At 43.8% G+C, this 19429-nt stretch overlaps 1 protein-coding gene across 1 annotated transcript in view; it reads right to left on the bottom strand.

The window, feature by feature from the left end:
- Window positions 1-19429, bottom strand: part of ZNF277 (zinc finger protein 277) — a 120684-nt gene that overhangs the window by 85350 nt on the left and 15905 nt on the right. Inside the window, exon 2 of the mRNA XM_077468374.1 lies at window positions 3-204. Within this exon, the coding sequence (XP_077324500.1) occupies window positions 3-204 (202 nt within the window). The remainder of the gene's footprint in view (window positions 1-2; window positions 205-19429) is intronic.

The following is a 19429-nucleotide window of genomic DNA, read 5'->3' on the forward strand; positions in this document are numbered from 1 at the left end:
ACCTCCTAAAATTTGCTATTAACTTTACATCGCCAATGACAAGCTTATGCTCAATAACCATATGTTTGAGGAGTCCGTCCTTTTCCACCTCCTTGTACAGCTGTTCACAGAACATACATGGCAAATACACAGCATGGCTTGGAACGGTAATAGGTCCTGGACTTTCTGGAAATGACAGAGGCTCCAGGATACAGTCCTTGATATCTGCAACGAAATTCAAACTAAGCTTAATGTAAAATTCATTAAAGCATCACATGCACCATCCATCAAAAAAAAGAAATAAAATGAAAATAAAATAAAACTTAATATTACCACGTGCATTACATTACTAAGTCAGCAAACAGACATTTTGCAGTATGAATATCTGCAAAGTCATTAAAAAATAATAATAAAAAAAAAATAAGTTTAGGCTGATGTATTACACAGTCATTCATGGCTGCTTTACAATAAATCCCTGGAACACTTTTCATGAGCAGAAAGGATGTTTCAAACAAGTTATTTCCTGCAATATGTACACTGGATTAACCATCCCCCTCCACAACTTTAAAAACTATTAACAAGCTTGGATCTATGGATGCTTAGCATGCACAGATTCTACAGATGGATACCAGAGCACCTCTAGAACATATGGCCCCATTTTGCTGCAGATATTTCATGCAAAACAACTACTGAGAGTCCAACATTTGGCTAAAAACTAAAATATAGTCTAGTGGGGCACAAAAATGTATTAAAAGTTTAAGCTGTAGTATCACCTATTTTTGCTTTTATTTCCACCACAGCTTGAGCTATTTACTACAATGAAGGAAGATCAGCACACAGCTCCAATTATGTGTAAAACCACTTCAATACAGGGCACTTATACACCTTCCTGCCCAGAACAATTTTCAGCGCTGTTGCATTTTTAAATGACAATTGCGCGGTCATGCTACACTGCACCAAAACTACATTTTTATCATTTTGTTCCCACAAATAGAGCTTTCTTTTGGTGGTATTTGATCACCTCTGGGATTTTTATTTTCTGCTAAACAAATAAAAAAAAAAAAAACACAACTCTTTGTAAATAAGTATTTTTTCTCCTTCACTGATGGGGCTACAATGGACGGACACTGATGGGTACCAATGAGGTGGCATTGATGGGCACTGATAAGCGGCACGGATGGGCACAGATGTATGGATGCATAATGTATGTCACTGATGGATGTCAATCAGTGCCAAATAATGCCTGCCAATCAGTGATGTCCATTGTGGGCACTGATTGCCATCCATTGTGGGCACCAATTGGCATCCCTGGTGGTCTAGGGTGGCATACCTGGTGGTGACATCCCTGGTGGTCCTAGCGGCGTCCCTGGTGGTCATCCCGGGGGGGGGGGTGGTGCTGCGCTGATAATCGATCAGCACAGATCCCCCCTCAGAGGAGGAGCAGACGATCGGCTCTACTCTACTCGCGTCTGACAGTGAGTGAGGAAAAGCAAATCATGGGCTCTTCCTGCTTACATCGTAATCAGCCATGATTATACATGGCTGATCACTTGGTAAAGAGTCTCCATCAGACTGACACCCTGCAACAACGATACACCCTGCAGCAACTCAATATCCTGAAGACGTCATATGGTCAGTGTATTGAAACCACTTTGCTATATGGCGGGCGGCAAGTGGATAATAATATAATAATATCCGATACATGTGTCACTTTTATGAGATTACTCAGCGTTTCTTGGACATTGGTTCCATGGATCACTTTGGCTCCTCAAGCGGTTGTTAGGGGTTCCTTGAGCTGTGAGCAGATACATCTCTCTAAACACCAAAGTTGGGGGGGCATCGCACTTTGATGATCCTGTTTGTTTCTGTTTACAAATTTTAACTGAAATTAACTTCTAAATTTGTTGTAATGGTGAATGTTAAATGATCCAACTTGGGACTCTCTCAATTTACCCATTGCTACTAAGCTATGAACACTTTTTCTTGTTTTAATATATCCTATCCAAACTGCATTGTAATATGTCTATTGCACGCAAGAATCTGGACCTGGGTGCTCCTCTATGTACTTGTGAATTAACCACTTAACCCCCGGACCAATTTGCAGCCAAACGACCAGGCCCCTTTTTGCGATTCGGCACTCGCTTTAAATGACAATTGTGCGGTCGTGCGACATGGCTCCCAAACAAAATTGGCGTTCTTTTTTTCCCACAAATAGAGCTTTCTTTCGGTGGCATTTGATCACCTCTGCGGTTTTTATTTTTTGCACTATAAAACCCCAAAAAAAAGCAACAATTTTGAAAACCCCTCAAAAAAAAAAAAAAAAAAAAAAAACGCATTTTTTACTTTTGCTATAATGAATATCCCCCCCAAAAAAAAAAAAAAACATTTTTTTCCACCCTCAGTTTAGGATGATACGTATTCGACAAAATTTTATTTGTTGCACTATAAACAAAAATAGAGCGACAATTTTGAAAAAATAGATTTTACTATAATAAATATCCTCAAAAAATATATAAAAAAACTTTTCCTCAGTTTAGGCCCACACATATTCTACATATTTTTGGTAAAAAAAATAAAAATAAAAGTTTGCAATTAAAAGACTGATTGCTTTGCGCAAAAGTTACAGCGTTTACAAAAATAGGGGATAGTTTTACAGCATTTTTATTAATATTTTTTTTTTACTAGTAATGGCGGCGATCAGCGATTTTTATTGTGACTGCAACATTATGGTGGACACATCATTTTTGGGGCCATTGTCATTTATACAGCAATCAGTGCTATTTAAATGCACTGATTCCTGTGTAAATGACACTGGCAGTTGAGTCCCGCGGACACGGTCACGGAGCTCAGGACCGGGTCAGGAGCGCTCCATTGGCGGCACGCTCCCGCGCCACGGCTGGGCACTTAAAGAATCACGTACCGGTATGTGATTGTGCCCAGCCATGCCATTCTGCCGACGTATATCGGCATGAGGCAATCCTTAAGTGGTTAATTATTGTTTAAGTCAACTTCAAAATTACATGATAAAATAGGGAAAATATCAACACTGAAAGTATTCATATTACCGACTCAACTTAGTAGGTTGGGGACCCCAAAGCCAAATAGAAAATGCAAATAAAATAAAACAAGCCAAGCAGGTTTGTAAAGAGGCTTCAATATGGAACTCACAGCAGCATAGATACAAAGTTTATTAACAGGAAAGAGAGAAAAATTCCAATAATGTATGGCTATTAGCCATAATAACAGTAAAACCTTCACCAAAATTAAAAAATCATGGCAACGTTGTCACAATAAAAAGTGAAAAACATAGCATCCCGGGCTCACTTGCGCACACACACACACACAGACACTCAGCACACTAGCGGCGGAGGGGTGGGTATTAGACTCAAAGTTCAAAGTCACTGACTAGGGCTGCAACTAACGATTATTTTCATAATTGATTAATAACCTTAAAAAAAAAAAAAAAGTGGGTCAAATTTACGTTCATTTTCAACCACAGTGACGGGAAAATTTGGAAATAGAAAACTTCTTGGTCAAAGGAATTTTCAGACAGTGTATGTGGTTTTTGTTCAGAAATTAAGTGAAAAGTTCAAACAAAATTCTTTCATTCAGCGAATGTACAAAGATTTTTCATCTGAATATTCTCACCTGAAAAATGATCTGTGAGGCCAGCATAAGGCTCGGTACACACCTATGCAGTTTTTGCTGTTGATCTGTTTCTGCAGTGCTTTTTGCTGTGCGATTTGATTCAAAAACACAAATTGCTGCAAAAATGCATTACATTCTTTTCTGCAGCTACTCCATTGAAGTATATTGAACCGAAAAAAAGCACAGTTTTGCGTTAAAAGTCCCTGACTCTTTCCAAATATGCGGTGGCTGAAAAAAGCATAGATATGAACGTGTCCCATAGGAAACCATGTAAATGAACTGTAATGCGTTTCTGCTTAAAGCATCATTAAACATATAGATGTGAACCAGGCTTAAGACATTTAGTAACATAATGGGCTTAAAAAGACTAAAATTAGCCCTTTATAGTACAAAAAAAAGCAGATAAATACTGGAAGGGGTTCATTTTTTTTTTACTGTAGAACAGTAAAAGTAATATTTATAGTAGTGATTATATTTTTGTACTATAAAGGGCTCATTTTAGTTTTTTTTTTAAACCCCATTATATTACTGGCCAAATAATCAATTATGAAAATGGTAATCGATTAATTTTATAATCGATTAATCGATAGTTGTTTCAGCCCTATCACTGACATATGTATGGATGAGCTTCAAAATATGATAGGCATCTAGACTTGGCTATAACGGAGCATATAATAATATAGATCTTTGGTCCCTGGTGTAAGAAGCAGCCACAGCCAGATGGCACGGGATTTAGACCCCTCCCACTTGACAAAAATTGGTGAGGTTTCAGCGAAATAGTGGGCGTGGAGAGAGAGAGAGAGAGATCCTACACAACAATAGAAATGTGTTTATTCCAGAAAGTTTAACAATCAGCAGATAAAGATGCTCCAAATAACTGGTGTTAGAGCTTCAATCATCCCGGTACCATGGTTGTTATGGTGTCAGCAGAGTCCTCCTTACATCTGTGTACCCATCAGCAGAGCAGAGTCCTCCTCACGTGTCCCCAGCAGCACAGCCCTCCCTCATGCCGCATCTGTCTCTGTCCCCTCCAGCGGCAGCTAGTTCCCAGCTGTCGCCATGTGTTCAGTGGGGTGGGGCAGCCCCTTCACAAGGGGATTATTCCTCAAGGTCATCTTATTGCAGCCCGCGAGAAGGGACGTTCTCACACTGAGAACAAAGCACTTGGCCGTAGCGATACACTACGGGCGCAAGCTGTTCAGCGCGATGGACTGCGCCACAAAGCAGCTCCAAGCCCCACCAATGAAGCACCCCATCTGCAATCTCGTGATTGCATAGACATGACGATTCCCATAGTGCACTGTGTCCAGCGCCCAAACACAGTGCACTTATGAGTGGATGTAGATGTACACCAATTCTCAGTGGCCCCGCTTCGTGTGGTGATGAGTGGAGCGAATATACGCTACATGTGTGTGGCTCCAAGACTGGGCTGCTAAACACTGCAAGTGTGCCGAGTGTCTGTAGGCCCAGGCTGCTATGTTTTTCACTTTTATTGCCACAACCTTGTCATGATTTTTTAATATTGGTGAAGGTTTGACTGTTATTGTGGCTACTAGCCATACATTATTGGAATTATGTTGACTTCAACAAACACTTGGACATAAATAAAAATATGTATAATAGCTTGCACATACCCATAGTTATTAGATTATAAAACCCCACACATATATATATATATTTTTTTTTTTTTGCAAAACCCACACTATAAAATTGAAGTTTTGCTTGTTACATTCTGTGCAAGATGATCGCATAAACCTAAATTTTTGCCATTTCTATATTGGCAAAATACGTAGGATATTACCAAAAATATAATGCCTCTCAAAAAGGATTTTTTATTTATAGAATTGCCTTGACTTGTCACAGGAGAAAACTAATGAGCGCAAGAGTTGTGTGTACGGCTATAGGTTCCACACTTTAAAATGAAAAAATAAAAATAAAAAATCAATCACATAGTAACAGATAATGTAGAGAGTGATCTTCACCAGCTATATATAAACATTATTTACAGTGTGGGTGCGCTGGCTAATGTGGTTTGTTAGTAATAGGTAGGGTTGTCATGGAGAGGTAAAGAAACCGACAAACAAGAGACATACAGAAAGTGAAACAATCTGCATAAAATGTTTAAAATGTCCATACTTGTTATAATTATGATGATGAACTGCATGCACTTTGATTGAGAGAACAGCAATACTAAACAAAACTATGCTAAAATATGGACCCCATGCATGAAACCTTCTCTGCCACCAAATTTTATCCAACAGCTTTATGTATAAAGGAATTGAATTGGGTGCATCTATTGGACTACACAGATCCAGGCCCTGCCTGCCTTATCCCACTTTTCCCTCCCTATCCTCTACACCACATCTTTCTTTTCCTTTCCATATGCATAACCACCATTGTAACACCCCTGTTTACACTATACAGGTACTTTTTTGGTCACACCCATAAGGCATGCTTAATCCCACAACTAATTAAAAACACATTTAGGATACAGTGACACAATTGTGTAAAAAGTATTTATATTCTGGGGGGGGAGAGGGAGAGAGAGAGAGAGGGGGGAAGAGGGAGAGGGGAGGGAGAGAGAGGGAGAGAGGGAGAATACAGAACACAGATGGACTGTTGAGGTACAATACATTTTATTAAAAATTTGCACATTAAAAAAAGTAAGCTATCAGCTATCCATCACATAGTGATCCCCATCCAGCACCTATTAGCATTCTGCATATCAATCATTCCCAAAGTTTCCAAAAATCCAACGTCCCTGCAAAAATGCAGCTTTGCCTAAATAGACAAAAATCCTTGCACCAGCCCTGGTCACGCACCTCCTAATCCTCCACCAACGCGACAAGTTACACCACTGCATTAACACGCACCCTTTGGCACTTACTTCCTGCCACTGCACCAACACACAATTCCTACCTGTCTGCCACTGCACTGATGTACACCTACTCGCTCTCCACCACAGCACCAACATACACTACTTTACTCTCCACCAGTGAGCAGCTATGTTTTCCCCTCCAACTCCACCAATAATCACTTCCTTATTCATCTTATCCACAAATAGACACATTTGCTTGCATTGCTTTAAAAGAGATTTCTCATCTTTACACCAGAGACTTCTGGCCATATGTGCTGTAATAAGGAGCTAACATTAATACAAAAAATATTTGCTGTTGTTTATTTCAAGTTCTAGAAGCAGAACCAGTCTCACTAGAATTTGAAGATATTCTCCTCGAGAAGCGGTTGCCTTGGAGCTTTCTGCCTTGTTACACATAAAAGAAAGGATTCAGGGGAAAATGTGAAAATGATAAAAACAGACAACGTACTTCATAGCTTGTGCAGTAGATCACCTCCCACTCGCAAAACTTACAATCCAGATTGCTGGTAAGCATGGGTATGATGTAGTTAGTGCCTCCAATACTGCCTATCATACTGAAAATACAGTTCCATATCTTCATTAAATACTTCTATTGAGTCTTGCTGGGATTATTTGTTTCCTGTATTTATATAATAGCACTTTCAGAGATCCTGTGATTTATTCACATCAGTCTCTCTCCTCACAATCTAGTGTCCCTACAACATTCACACCTTTTTTTTCTTCTAGAATCCAAAAATATAAACACTCACGTAGACACAGGGAGAACATGCAAATTCCTACCAATGGTGTCCCTGCAAAGTATAAACTGCGGGTTTCTACTTTTACCAAAAAAGTTCAAATTTAAAAAGGAGTATCTAAACTAGAGCTGCACAATTCTGGCCAAAATGAGAATCACGTTTTTTTGTTTGCTTAGAATAAAAAGATCACAATTCCCGTGCCGTAAAATCGTTCACATTATACAAAAAAAAAAAAAGGGGGTTAACTTTTTCCAAAAAAATTGCATTTGAAATACCGCTGCGCAAATACAGTGTGACATAAAATATTACAACCACCATTTTATTCTCTAGGGTGTCTACTAAAAAATATTTTATATATATATATTATATATATATATATATATATATATATATATATTATATTTGGGGGTTCTAAGTAATTTTCTAGCAAAAAAAAAAAATGATTTCAACTTGAAACTAACAAATGTCAGAAAAAGGTTTAGCGTTTAAGAGGTTACATTTTTTCACTTAGGCTCGGTTCACACAGGGGCGACTTGTCCAGGCGACTTCGCCGCCTGACAAGTCGCGCCCCGTTCTGTACTACGGAACCATTCTAATAGGAGCAACTCAAGTCGCTCCGACTTAGAAAAAAGGTTCCTGTACTACTTTTGCGGCGACTTCGGGTGACTTGCATTGACTTCTATACAGAAGTCGCTTTGCAAGTCGCCGCTGAGGTCGCGGCAGGTCGCGGCGCTGCAAGTCGTGCCGCCTACTGTGTGAACCGAGCCTAAGGCCTCATGCACACGAGACGCAGATGAAACCTCTGTTAAAAAAAATTAGAAACGCGCGTTTTGCCGCGTTTGCATGCCGCGTTTAGACGCGTTTGCGTTTAAACGCGTTTATAAAGATAACATCATGTAGACCCTCCCCAAGCTCTCAAAGCATTTTTTTTAACTATTTCTGCTATTTTGATCAGAGTGAGCAGCAGCAGCATAGAGAGCAGTTGTACACTTGCATTTGCCGTGTCACTTGCCACGGCACCTGCCACAAGTTGTGGATTGTCCACTTGCCACGTCACTTGCCACAAGTTGGGGATTGTCCACTTGCCACATCACCTGCCACGTCACCTGCCACAAATTGTGGATTGTCCACTTGCCACGTGACTTGCCACATCACCTGCCACGTCACTTGCCACATCACCTGCCACAAGTTGTGGATTGTCTACTTGCCGCGTCACTTGCCACATCACCTGCCACGTCACTTGCCACGTCACCTGCCACAAGTTGTGGATTGTTCACTTGCCACGTCACCTGCCACGTCACCTGCCACAAGTTGTGGATTGTCCACTTGCCACGTCACTTGCCACAAGCTGTGGATTGTCCACTTGCCACATCACTTGCCACGTCACCTGCCACGTCACCTGCCACAAGTTTTGGATTGTCCACTTGCCATGTCACTTGCCACGTCAGCTGCCACGTCACTTGCCACATCACCTGCCACGTCACCTGCCACAAGTTGTGGATTGTCCACTTGCCACGTCACTTGCCACATCACCTGCCACGTCACTTGCCACGAGATGTGGATTGTCCACTTGCCATGTCACTTGCCACGTCACCTGCCACGTCACCTGCCACATCACTTGCCACATCACCTGCCACGTCACCTGCCTCAAGTTGTGGATTGTCCACTTGCCACGTCACTTGCCACATCACCTGCCACGTCACTTGCCACAAGATGTGGATTGTCCACTTTCCACGTCACCTGCCATGCCATCTGCCACAAGTTGTGGATTGTCCACTTACCACGTCACCAGCCACATCACCTGCCACAAGTTGTGGATTGTCCACTTGCCACACCACTTTCCACGTCACCTGCCACAAGATGTGGATTGTCCACTTGCCACGTCACCAGCCACATGACCTGCCACAAGTTGTGGATTGTCCACTTGCCACGTCCCTTGCCACGTCCCCTGCCACGTCACCTGCCACAAGTGGATTGTCCACTTGCCACATCACTTGCCACATCACCTGCCACAAGTTGTGGATTGTCCACTCGCCACGTCACTTGCCACATCACCTGCCACAAGTGGATTGTCCACTTGCCACGTCACTTGCCACGTCCCCTGCCACAAGTGGATTGTCCACTTGCCACGTCACTTGCCACGTCACCTGCCACAAGTTATGGATTGTCCACTTGCCACGTCACATGCCAGTCACCTGCCACAAGTTGTTGATTTTCCACTTGCCACGTCACCTGCCAAGTCACTTGCCACGTCACCTGCCAGGTCACTTGCCACATCACCTGCCACAAGTTGTGGATTGTCCACTTTCCACGTCACTTGCCACTTCACCTGCCACGTCACTTGCCACAAGTTGTGGATTGTCCACTTGCCACATCACTTGCCACCTGCCATGTCACTTGCCACAAGTTGTGGATTGTCCACTTGCCACGTCACTTGCCACAAGTTGTGGATTGTCCACTTGCAATTGCAATTGTTTAAAATATTTTTCTAATGGTTTTTCATCATTTGCAATCATTTTTGAGATTTTTAATGTAAAAAAAAAGGTCACCTTTAAAAACGCATATAAACGCAAACGCGGCTAAACGCGGGTGCCGCGTTTAGCCGCGTTTTGCGTCTGAAACGCAGAAATTTTTGTTTCTGAACGCATTTTTTTGCTTCTGGAAAAACGAGATTAAACGCAACTGCATATAAACGGAAAAAAACGAGACTGTGTGCATGGACACATAGGATAACATTGAATGAGTTCAGGTGCAGTTGAAAAAACTGTCCAACTGCATCTGAACGCGCGTTTAACTGCGTCTCGTGTGCATGAGGCCTAACACACAAAGTCTATTCCATTGACAAATTGTTACAATGTTTATACTTAAGTTCAGCAGATAAAGAATGTTGTGATTCTTGACAGACTGCCCAGTTTTTCTCTTCCTTTCTTTTGATGGCTATGGCTTCAGCAGAGCAGAGAGAATTCTTTGCATAGAAAGCATTGTGAAACACTTTAGTCAAGATCACGATAATGATTCTTGACGATTAATTGTGCAGCTCTAATCTAAACCAGTTCTTAGATGTGGTGGCTGCATTTTTTTTTTAAATAAGAGGCACTGTACAATATATCACAATAAAAAATAATTTTTTCACCTTTATTTTCACTGGTACAACCTGCCACTAACCCATTTCCGGTCTTAAGATGACTACACTCACTCAATCTATCTTAGATATGACCTATATGTACTATCTATGGAGGAGCAGCAGTGTCACCCTAGGCCGCTTGTTCCCAGTTTGGTATACAGAACACTTCCCCATCTCCATATGAGAAGAGGGAGGCGTTTTGTAGTCTACAAAGAAAAACTGAGACAGACAATAAGAACGCTAGGGATTTCAGTGCAGTAAAGAAAATAGGAGCTCAATGAACGTTTGCCAGGAACAACAGGTATTCTTTTTGCAATATTTACAAGCAGGGGTGCCCAACCTTTTGAAGAGCAAGGGCCACTTGAGCAACTTGGTAATCGGTCATGCGCCATAGTGAGCTGGAGCCGGCAGATGACAGGTCAATGTCAACTCTGCATATGCATTAAGGTAATACTAAAGTCTCTTTTTTCATCTTCTCTGGTCCTTCTTCAGCACTCCTGGCCCCTCCCTCCTGTTGCTGTGGGGGCACCCAAGCTGAGCCGCAGCTCCATGTGTCCATTCAGACACGGAGCTGCGGCCAGCCCCACTCCCTCTCTCTCCTCAATGGGTCACTGACTTCAACTGACCTCAGTGGGAGCCAGTGGCACTTCACTGCTGTCTCGGCTCTCCAGGACTCTCCCTCCTCGTTGGCTGAGTCTCTTGTGCAACATATGGGCTCAGGTAAGTATTAGAGAGGCTGCTGCACATAAAATGCTTTTTATCTTAATGCACAGAATGCATTAAGATAAAAGAGAAATTCTAAAAACGGTCAGAACCATTTGGAGAGCTCCCTCCTTAGACTGCACCCAGTGGGAGAAGACTTTCCAGACCTTGGCATAGATCTGTATGGTGACCTTCTTCCTACTAAATGAGGAGTATATCAATTACCTTCTCCGAACATCCACTATTCCTGAGGATCTGCCTCTCAAAAGCCAGGCCGTCAGAGATAGAAACCCCCAGATTGGGATGAACGACTGGGCCCTGGCAAAGGAGATCCCGCCGGACCGGGAGATGCAACGGAGGAGCCATTGACCATCTCCACATGGTGGAGAACCAGGCTCACTTTGGCCACCAGGGCACAATCAGAATGAAATCTCCGTTTGACTGGAATAGTTTCTGTAACACCCGGGGAATGAGTACTATGGGGGGGGGGGGCATACCCCAAACCGAAATCCCAATTCTGAGCGAGGGCGTCCACCCCCCCCCCCGACCCTTGTTCTCTGGTGAGAGAGAAGAATCTCTGAAGCTTTGTGTTCTTCTGACAGGCAAACAAATCTATCTCTGGTTTGCCAAAAATTTCCTTGTCCAGCTCCCACTCTCCCTGACGAATGGGTTGCCTGCTGAGGAAGTCAGCCTGTAAAATTGAGTGAGCCCTTTATATGAATTGCCAAGAGATTGAGAATATTCTTCTCTGCCTCCCCTAGGATCTCTAGAGCTAGCGCCCTCAATCTCTGAGACTTTGTTCCTCCTTGATGGTTCAAGTAGGACACCGCTACCTGATTGTCTGAGAATATCTGTACCTCTCTCCCTTGGACCTGTTCCACGAAAAAACTCAACACCTCCCCGACCACCAGAAGCACTCTGAAATTGGAGGAAACTCTGCTCTGACTCCGGTTCCAGTGACCCTGGGCATAGCACTCTCCCAAATGAGCACCCCAGTCCCATGAGCTTGCGTCCGTCGTTATGTTTATCAGATCTAGCTGTGTTCAAGTCTGACCTCCCGATAGCTCGACCTGTTCAACCTACCACTCTAGGGAGTTTTTTTTTACTCCTCAGAGGAGCTCTCACCTCCAGGGATTCTCTCCTCCCATCCCAAAAGGAAAGAAGGAAGCCCTGGAGGCCCCGGGAGTGAAGTTAAGCCTAAGGAACAGCTGGAATGCAGGAGGCCATGAACCCCAGCACTCTCATAACCCTCCTCCATGAGACCTCTCCGGCCTCAAGGAGGTCTGTCACTGCCCCCTGAATTTTCCAAACCTTTTCCAGGGAAAGAAAAATTTTCTGGGCCACCGAGTCCAGCTGGTACCCTAGGTACACCTTGGACTGCGATGGGACCAGAGAGGACTTCTTGTGACTGACCATCCAACCCAGCGAATCCAGAGTGGCCAAGACTAAATCCCGATCTCTCTGGAGCGGTTCTCTGGACGGACTGTAAATCAACAGATCGTCTAGGTATGGTATCAGTGCTACCCTCTGAAGGTATAGAAAAGATACCACCTCCGAGAGAACCTTAGTGAAGATTCTTGGACTGGCTGTAAGGCCAATAGGGAGTGCCCTGAACTGCCAATGCTCTACCCCCTGCTCCATGTGTACAGTCAATCGCAGGTAATTTTGATGTTCTGGGGCAATAAGTACATGCAAATAAGCATCTTTCAGATCTAACACAATCATGAAAACTCCTTTCTGAAGGTGTTTTCTGACCATGTAGATGCTTTCCATCCTGAATCTTTTGTACATGAAGTACCGGTTTAATTTCCGCACATTGATAATCAGCCGAAAACCGCCCTGATGGCTTTGGAACCACAAAAACATGGGAGTAGAATCCTAGAGTCATCTGACCCACTGGAACAGGGGTAATCACCTCCTGTTCTGCGAGTTTGCAGACACTTCCTAAAAGGCCTCCTGCTTTTAGTGAGTCCCTGGGAGGACGAGTAACGAGAAACTTTTGAGGGGGGGAGAGACTGAAACTCCAACTTGTATCCTTCTCTTATGAGATTTAGGATGTAAGGACTCTCTGAGATCTTTTCCCACTGGGGAAGAAACTGAGAGCCTTGCGCCAAATTTTATGTTGGCGTCAATTTGTATCCTTACTGGAATGTCCTGTCCCACTTTTTTCCTTGCCTCTTCCAATCCCCCACTTCTTCCTCTGGTCGAAAAAACGTCTTCCCTTTCTCCTTCTTGGGCATTGTAGGGAACATTTTACTCTTTTCCGTGGATTGGGAAAAGAACCTGTTCCAATCCCTACCCAAAAGAGGAGGGAGCCCTAAAAGGGGATACCACACAGAAGTAAAGTCTCCATCCAACGTTTTGACCCAAAGGGCCCTCCTGGCTGAGTTCAGTAATGCCACTGACTTAGCAGTCGTTCTTACTGTCTCTACCACCACGTCTGCTAGGTAAGCCATCGCCCTCCCAATGACCTCCAGGGAGTCTAGCACCTCCTTGGACTCCTTTTTACACAAGACATGGTCCATCAACTTGAGCAATGCGTCCGCGTTTCTGGCCACACATGCAGAGGCTAACGCTGGGCCCATCGCCGCAGCATTGGCCTCCCAGGCCCTACGTAACGTCTCGGATTTCTTATCCATTTGACCATGGATGTTGCCCGAGTCCTCAAAGCACAGGTCCGACCTCTTAGACACCTGCACCAAGGACGCACCTAAACGTGGGACCTTAAAGAATTTATCCTCCTCCTCCTTAAAAGGGCACCTACGCTTCCAGGTTTTAAGCTTTAAGAGTTTCCACTCAGGCTCCTTCCATTCCCTTAAAATTATATCTTTAAAGGGATTGGTGCACTGGGAAGGATCTAGATCAGGGGTGCTAGTTTAACCAGACCTCTGTTAACCCTGTCCTGAGCTGACACCTGGGCTGAGGGCAACTGAATGTCCTCCGAGGCATAAATGGCCCTGAGGAGTCGCTCCATATCCTCCACTGAGAAAGGATGTCCCCCAGGCTTAGCCTCTATCTGGCTGTCCTGATCAGAATCTTCACCCGCCTCATGGGAGCTCAGCTCTGAGTCACAAACCTCCTCCTCATCAGAATAGTAGGGGGCAGGCTCCTGAGATCCACCCGTATAGGTGGATCTGTCTTCTTGTGAGGGAGTACTCTCCTTTCCTGAAGGGACCTCTCCCTGACATTTTTGAAATGTAGCCTTAAAGGATGGTCAGCATCTCTGTCTGCAGTGCCCGGCATTCTTTTGTCACTTGTGCAGTCTCCTTGCCTGCCAGCTTGTAGATGCATTTGTAACAGAAAGGCTTGTTTTGGTCCTGTGTAAGCTTATCATTAAAGTACCCACAGCGCCTAGATTTAGACGTGGCTTTAGCTTTTGACCTGCTGAACGTCCCCTGGGCATGGCATTCTGTCACTGAAAATAAAGGTTACCATTAGCCAAGTCAAATTTTTCAGGGGGAAGGGGGAAAAAAAGGGGCCACTCCAATTGTCACCCCCCACCTTAGCTCAAGGAGAGTTACTCACCCCCTGTGGCAACCTCTGGTGCTGTGAGCTCTGATCCACCCTCTCTTTCTCCATCTTTACAGCGGCATAGATGAAGCATGTGCTGTCGCTCAGACCTCCGAGAGATTGTGGATCTCTAGCCGCCCTCGCTCTGTCCTGCTTGCTGCCAACGCTCTGCTAAGCCAGCGTCAGCATTTAGTGTTCAGCGACATATTTTTTTTTTTTAAGTCCACAGCCGCCAGAAATGATCTCACGCAAGACTCAGTGGCTACTGGACATGCGCAGTAACGGCTTCCGCACGCGCCGACTGGTCACGGAATGGCACCGTCCTCCCAGGCAGACTGAACCCAGCCTCCCCCGGCCCTATGGAAACCAGAGGCATCAGGAGATAAACAGCGGCCCTCCCGACCATCAGCCACCTTCAGGTAATGGAGGGAAGAGCGAGCAGACGTGGCCCCTGGGGTTATGGTCACCTCACCTGTCCTAGTGCCCCAGCAACATTCAGGGGAGTCATCCACCTGAGAGCTTTAAGGGAACCCCCCAAGGGAAAGAGGTTTAAACCACACTGTCTGGCCTTATGGATGGCTTATAAATTCTTATTCCCTCATTTGTATGCATCTTGTATGCAGATATACCCCATGGGCTGGAAAAATACTGTATACTCTTTCAGCCAATTTACAAACATTGGATGTACCCTTGCTGTGCGGCAACACCTCTGATACGTTTTCCCCATAGGTATGTTTTACAACTCCATCAATTGTGTTCATATCATATCAGTTTATACCCCGTTATACTAGATCATGCTTCATTTCAGATCATTCCATCTGATTCATCTCTGGGGGATTTGCCGACCTTCGCTGGGGGATATGCGTGGAGCAATTTGGGGTCACGCTAAAATAGCCTTTTTTCTATTGTTTTATCTCCTGGAACCTTCACTGCCTCCTGGATATTGGGGGAAACTCATAACTGGTATGTTACCTGTGCTATTCACCATGTGTGCTTCTACATAATTTTGAAATAAAAAGAAAAGATATATTGTTTATACAAACTAATAAATGATGTGTATATATACACTTTTTAACCACTTCAGCCCCAGATCAATAAACACCTTAAGGACCAGAGGTCTTTTTCCAATTTCGCACTGCGCTGCTTTAACTGGTAATTGTGCGGTCATGCAATATTGCACCCAAACAAAATTCGCGTCCTTTTCTTCCCACAAATAGAGCTTTCTTTTGATGGTATTTGATTGCCTCTGCAATTTTTTTTTTTGCGATATAAATGGAAAAAGAGCGAAAAGTTTGAAAAAAAAATATATTTTCTTCTTTTTGTTATAAGAAAAATCGAATAAACTAAATTTTAGTCATACATTGAGGGCAAAATTTATTCAGCCACATGTCTTTAGTAAAAAAAATGTCAATAAGCGTATATTTTTTGGTTTGCGCAAAAGTTATAGCGTCTACAAACTAGAGTACATTTTCTGGAATTTACACAGCTTTTAATTTATGACTGCCTATCTCATTTCTTGAGGTGCTAAAATGGCAGGGCAGTACAAACCCCCCCCCCCCCCAAATGACCCCATTTTGGAAAGTAGACACCCCAAGGAAATTGCTGATGGGTATGTTGAGCCCATTGAATTTTTTTTTTTTTGTCCTAAGGGATTGAATAATGACAAAAAAAATATAAAATTTTTTTACAAAAAGTTGTCACTAAATGATATATTGCTCACACATGCTATGGGCATATGTGAAATGACACCCCAAAATACATTCTACTGCTTCTCCTAAGTACGGGGATACCACATGTGTGGGACTTTTTGGGAGCCTAGCCGCGTACGGGACCCCGAAATCCAAGCACCGCCTTCAGGATTTCTAAGGGCATAAATTTTTTATTTTACTCCTCACTACCTATCACAGTTTTGAAGGCCATAAAATGCCAAGATGGCACAAAACCCCCCCAAATGACCCATTTTGGAAAGTAGACACCCCAAGCTATTTGCTGAGGGCCATGTTGAGACCATTGAATATTTTTTTTTTGTCCCAAGGGATTGAATAATGACAAAAAATAAAAATAAAAATTTTTTTTACAAAACGTTGTCACTAAATGATATATTGCTCACACATGCCATGGTTATATGTGGAATTGTACCCCAAAATATATTCCGCTACTTCTCCCGAGTATGGGGATACCACATGTGTGGGACTTTTTGGGAGTCTAGTCGCGCACGGCACCCCGAAAACCAATCACCACCTTCAGGATTTCTAAGGGTGCAAATTTTTGATTTAACTCCTCACTACCTATCACAGTTTCGAAGGCCATAAAATGCCAAAATAGCACAAAACCCCCCAAAATGACCCCATTTTGGAAAGTAGACACCCCAAGCTATTTACTGAGAGGCATGTTGAGTCCATGGAATATTTTATATTTTGCCAAAAGTTGCGGGAATATTACAAACTTTTTTTTATTTGCACAAAGTTGTCACTAAATGATATATTGCTCACACATGCTATCGGCAGAAGTCAAATTACACCCCAAAATAAATTCTGCTGCTTCTCCCGAGTACGGGGATACCACATGTGGGGGACTTTTTGGGAGCCTAGCCACGTACGGGACCCCGAAAACCAAGCACTGCCTTCCGGATTTAAATATAAAATGCTACCAAAAAAACTGTTAGCGATCGCAGGGATCAGGCCTGACTCTGCGATCGCTGCAGTTATGTGTTTAGTGTTTTGTAAGTGACAGTGATCAATCGATACTGCACTTGGGTGGGCTGGGCAGAGGGGCAAAACGCAGGTGCTAGCAGGTATCTGGGCTGATCCCGCTAACAATGCGTTTTTTGGAACCCTGAACTGCTGGGGACGCTAGTATAGATCTGATCAGATCAGATATTGATCTGTTCAGATTCTATACCACTATGGGAGGTGTATGCTTTGCGCGTGGGTGTTAGCGGTACTGGCACTAACCTAGCGCTGCCTGGGGCGACGCAGACCCTGACCCTAAAACCTAATTGATATCACCCGCCGGGTGATCAGGGGGTTAAACCTTTATTGGGTAATAAATGGTGGGTGCCCTGATGCTATAAAAAGCAAACTAACCAGAGTCACCCGTAACACTTATACGGTGATCACTGGTGAAAGGGTTAACTAGGGGCAATCAGGGGGTTCAAGTTTTTATTAGGTAGTATATGGGGGTCCCTGGCGCTATATAAAAACCTGACGGGGAACCTGAATAACTAACTGGCTAACCAGCGTCACCAGTGACACTTATACTGTGATCGCTGGTGAAAGGGTTAACTAGGGGCAATCAGGGGGTTAAAACCATTATTGGGTAGTATATCGGGGTACCTAGCGATATAAAAACCTGGCGGTGAACCTAAAAAAATAACTAGCTACCTAGCGACAGTAGGTACCTATGTGTCAGTGTAGTGTTTTGGTGCACTTACTTTTAGTCTTCTCCTCGTAGTCCGGTCAAAAAGACGGCCCCGAGGAGAATGACATCACTTCCTCCTTCCTGTGTTAAACAATACACAGTGGGAGGAAGTTCGTCATTGGCCACGAGCGATCGAGAGGGGGTGGCCAGAAACCAACGGCCATCCCCTCATCACGGATCGCTGCTGGAGGGAAACGGACCGCCGTATCCAGCGGGAGGGGGTCCGATCGGACCCCCCACCCGCTGGAAGGCAGGCACGTACATGTACGTGCTTGTGCCTGCCTGTGCCATTGTAATGACGTACATTGGCAATACGGCGGTCCTTAAGTGGTTAATAGACACTGGGCAGTGGATGTTAAAAAAACCCTGAAGAAGGATATCAAGCCGGAAACATTGGGTTCATCCAAAAAAGCCTGTGTCTGCACGTACTATGCAAATTCAATCAAATGTATCGATATCAATGTACTTTTTTGTCTTTGATGACTCAAGTCTTTTATTCAATATATGCTTTTTGTAATAAAATTTACTATTTTATTTTGATACAATATATTGTTCTTGGTCACTTTTAAAGTCCCACCGATCAATGGGGGGTCTATGTTCTTTCCACAGTGTATTCTAAGATGTGACTGGCTGCAGCAATGAAGGCTTTGCCCAATCAGGGCACAGAGCACTGTCTGCTATGAATGGAGAAAGCAATGATGACTGTGCCCAATCATGGCTCATTGCTTATAGAACCACCCCACAATATAAATGGTTCCTTCCCATAGGAGTCATTTGCAGTGTGCTGTTGGAGTGGAGATAGATAGAACATTGCTGTTCATTGCTACAAGCGAGTTAGTGTGCTATAGTGATTCTATTGTGAGTGTAGTGTGAATACAGTGATAGCACAGCATGACCTTCCTTATTTTTTAGTGTCAGTGGAGTGCATCAGTACACTTTTACTGCAGTACATTGAAGTGCGTCTGTGGAGTGCAGTGTTTTACATCACATTACATTTAGTACTGTATACCACCTCCCCATTTTTTTGGTTGCTGTGTGTTATCTGTTGGCGGTAGTCCTCAAGTTAAAGTGCACTAAACGCCACTTTTCCATTGAATAAAGTGCATCCAAATTACACATTTCTCTGACTCTATTATATTTTGGTAATAAGTCACCCCCCCCCCCCCCCCCCCGCATCATGTCTGGGAGGCCAACATAGAGAGAAAGACATTTCAGTGCGACTGTGAAGAGGGCCAGCAGTGTATGTGCAACAGGCAGAGGTTGACGTGGTCTATCCTCAGGCAGGGCACCATTTTCTCTGCTTAGTGATGTTGTCCATGCTATCCAGCCAGAGCATGCAGAGGTGGTGGTGTCCTGGCCTACTCAGCCCTCCTTATCCTCCATTACCCAAACAGAGGCAAATTGTGCAGTCCACCACAGCTGCCAGAGCAG

Source organism: Lithobates pipiens, unplaced genomic scaffold (genome assembly GCF_037356315.1).
Source record: "Lithobates pipiens isolate NorthernLeopardFrog02 unplaced genomic scaffold, aLitPip1_a1.2 Scaffold_8, whole genome shotgun sequence".
Lineage (NCBI taxonomy): Eukaryota > Metazoa > Chordata > Amphibia > Anura > Ranidae > Lithobates > Lithobates pipiens.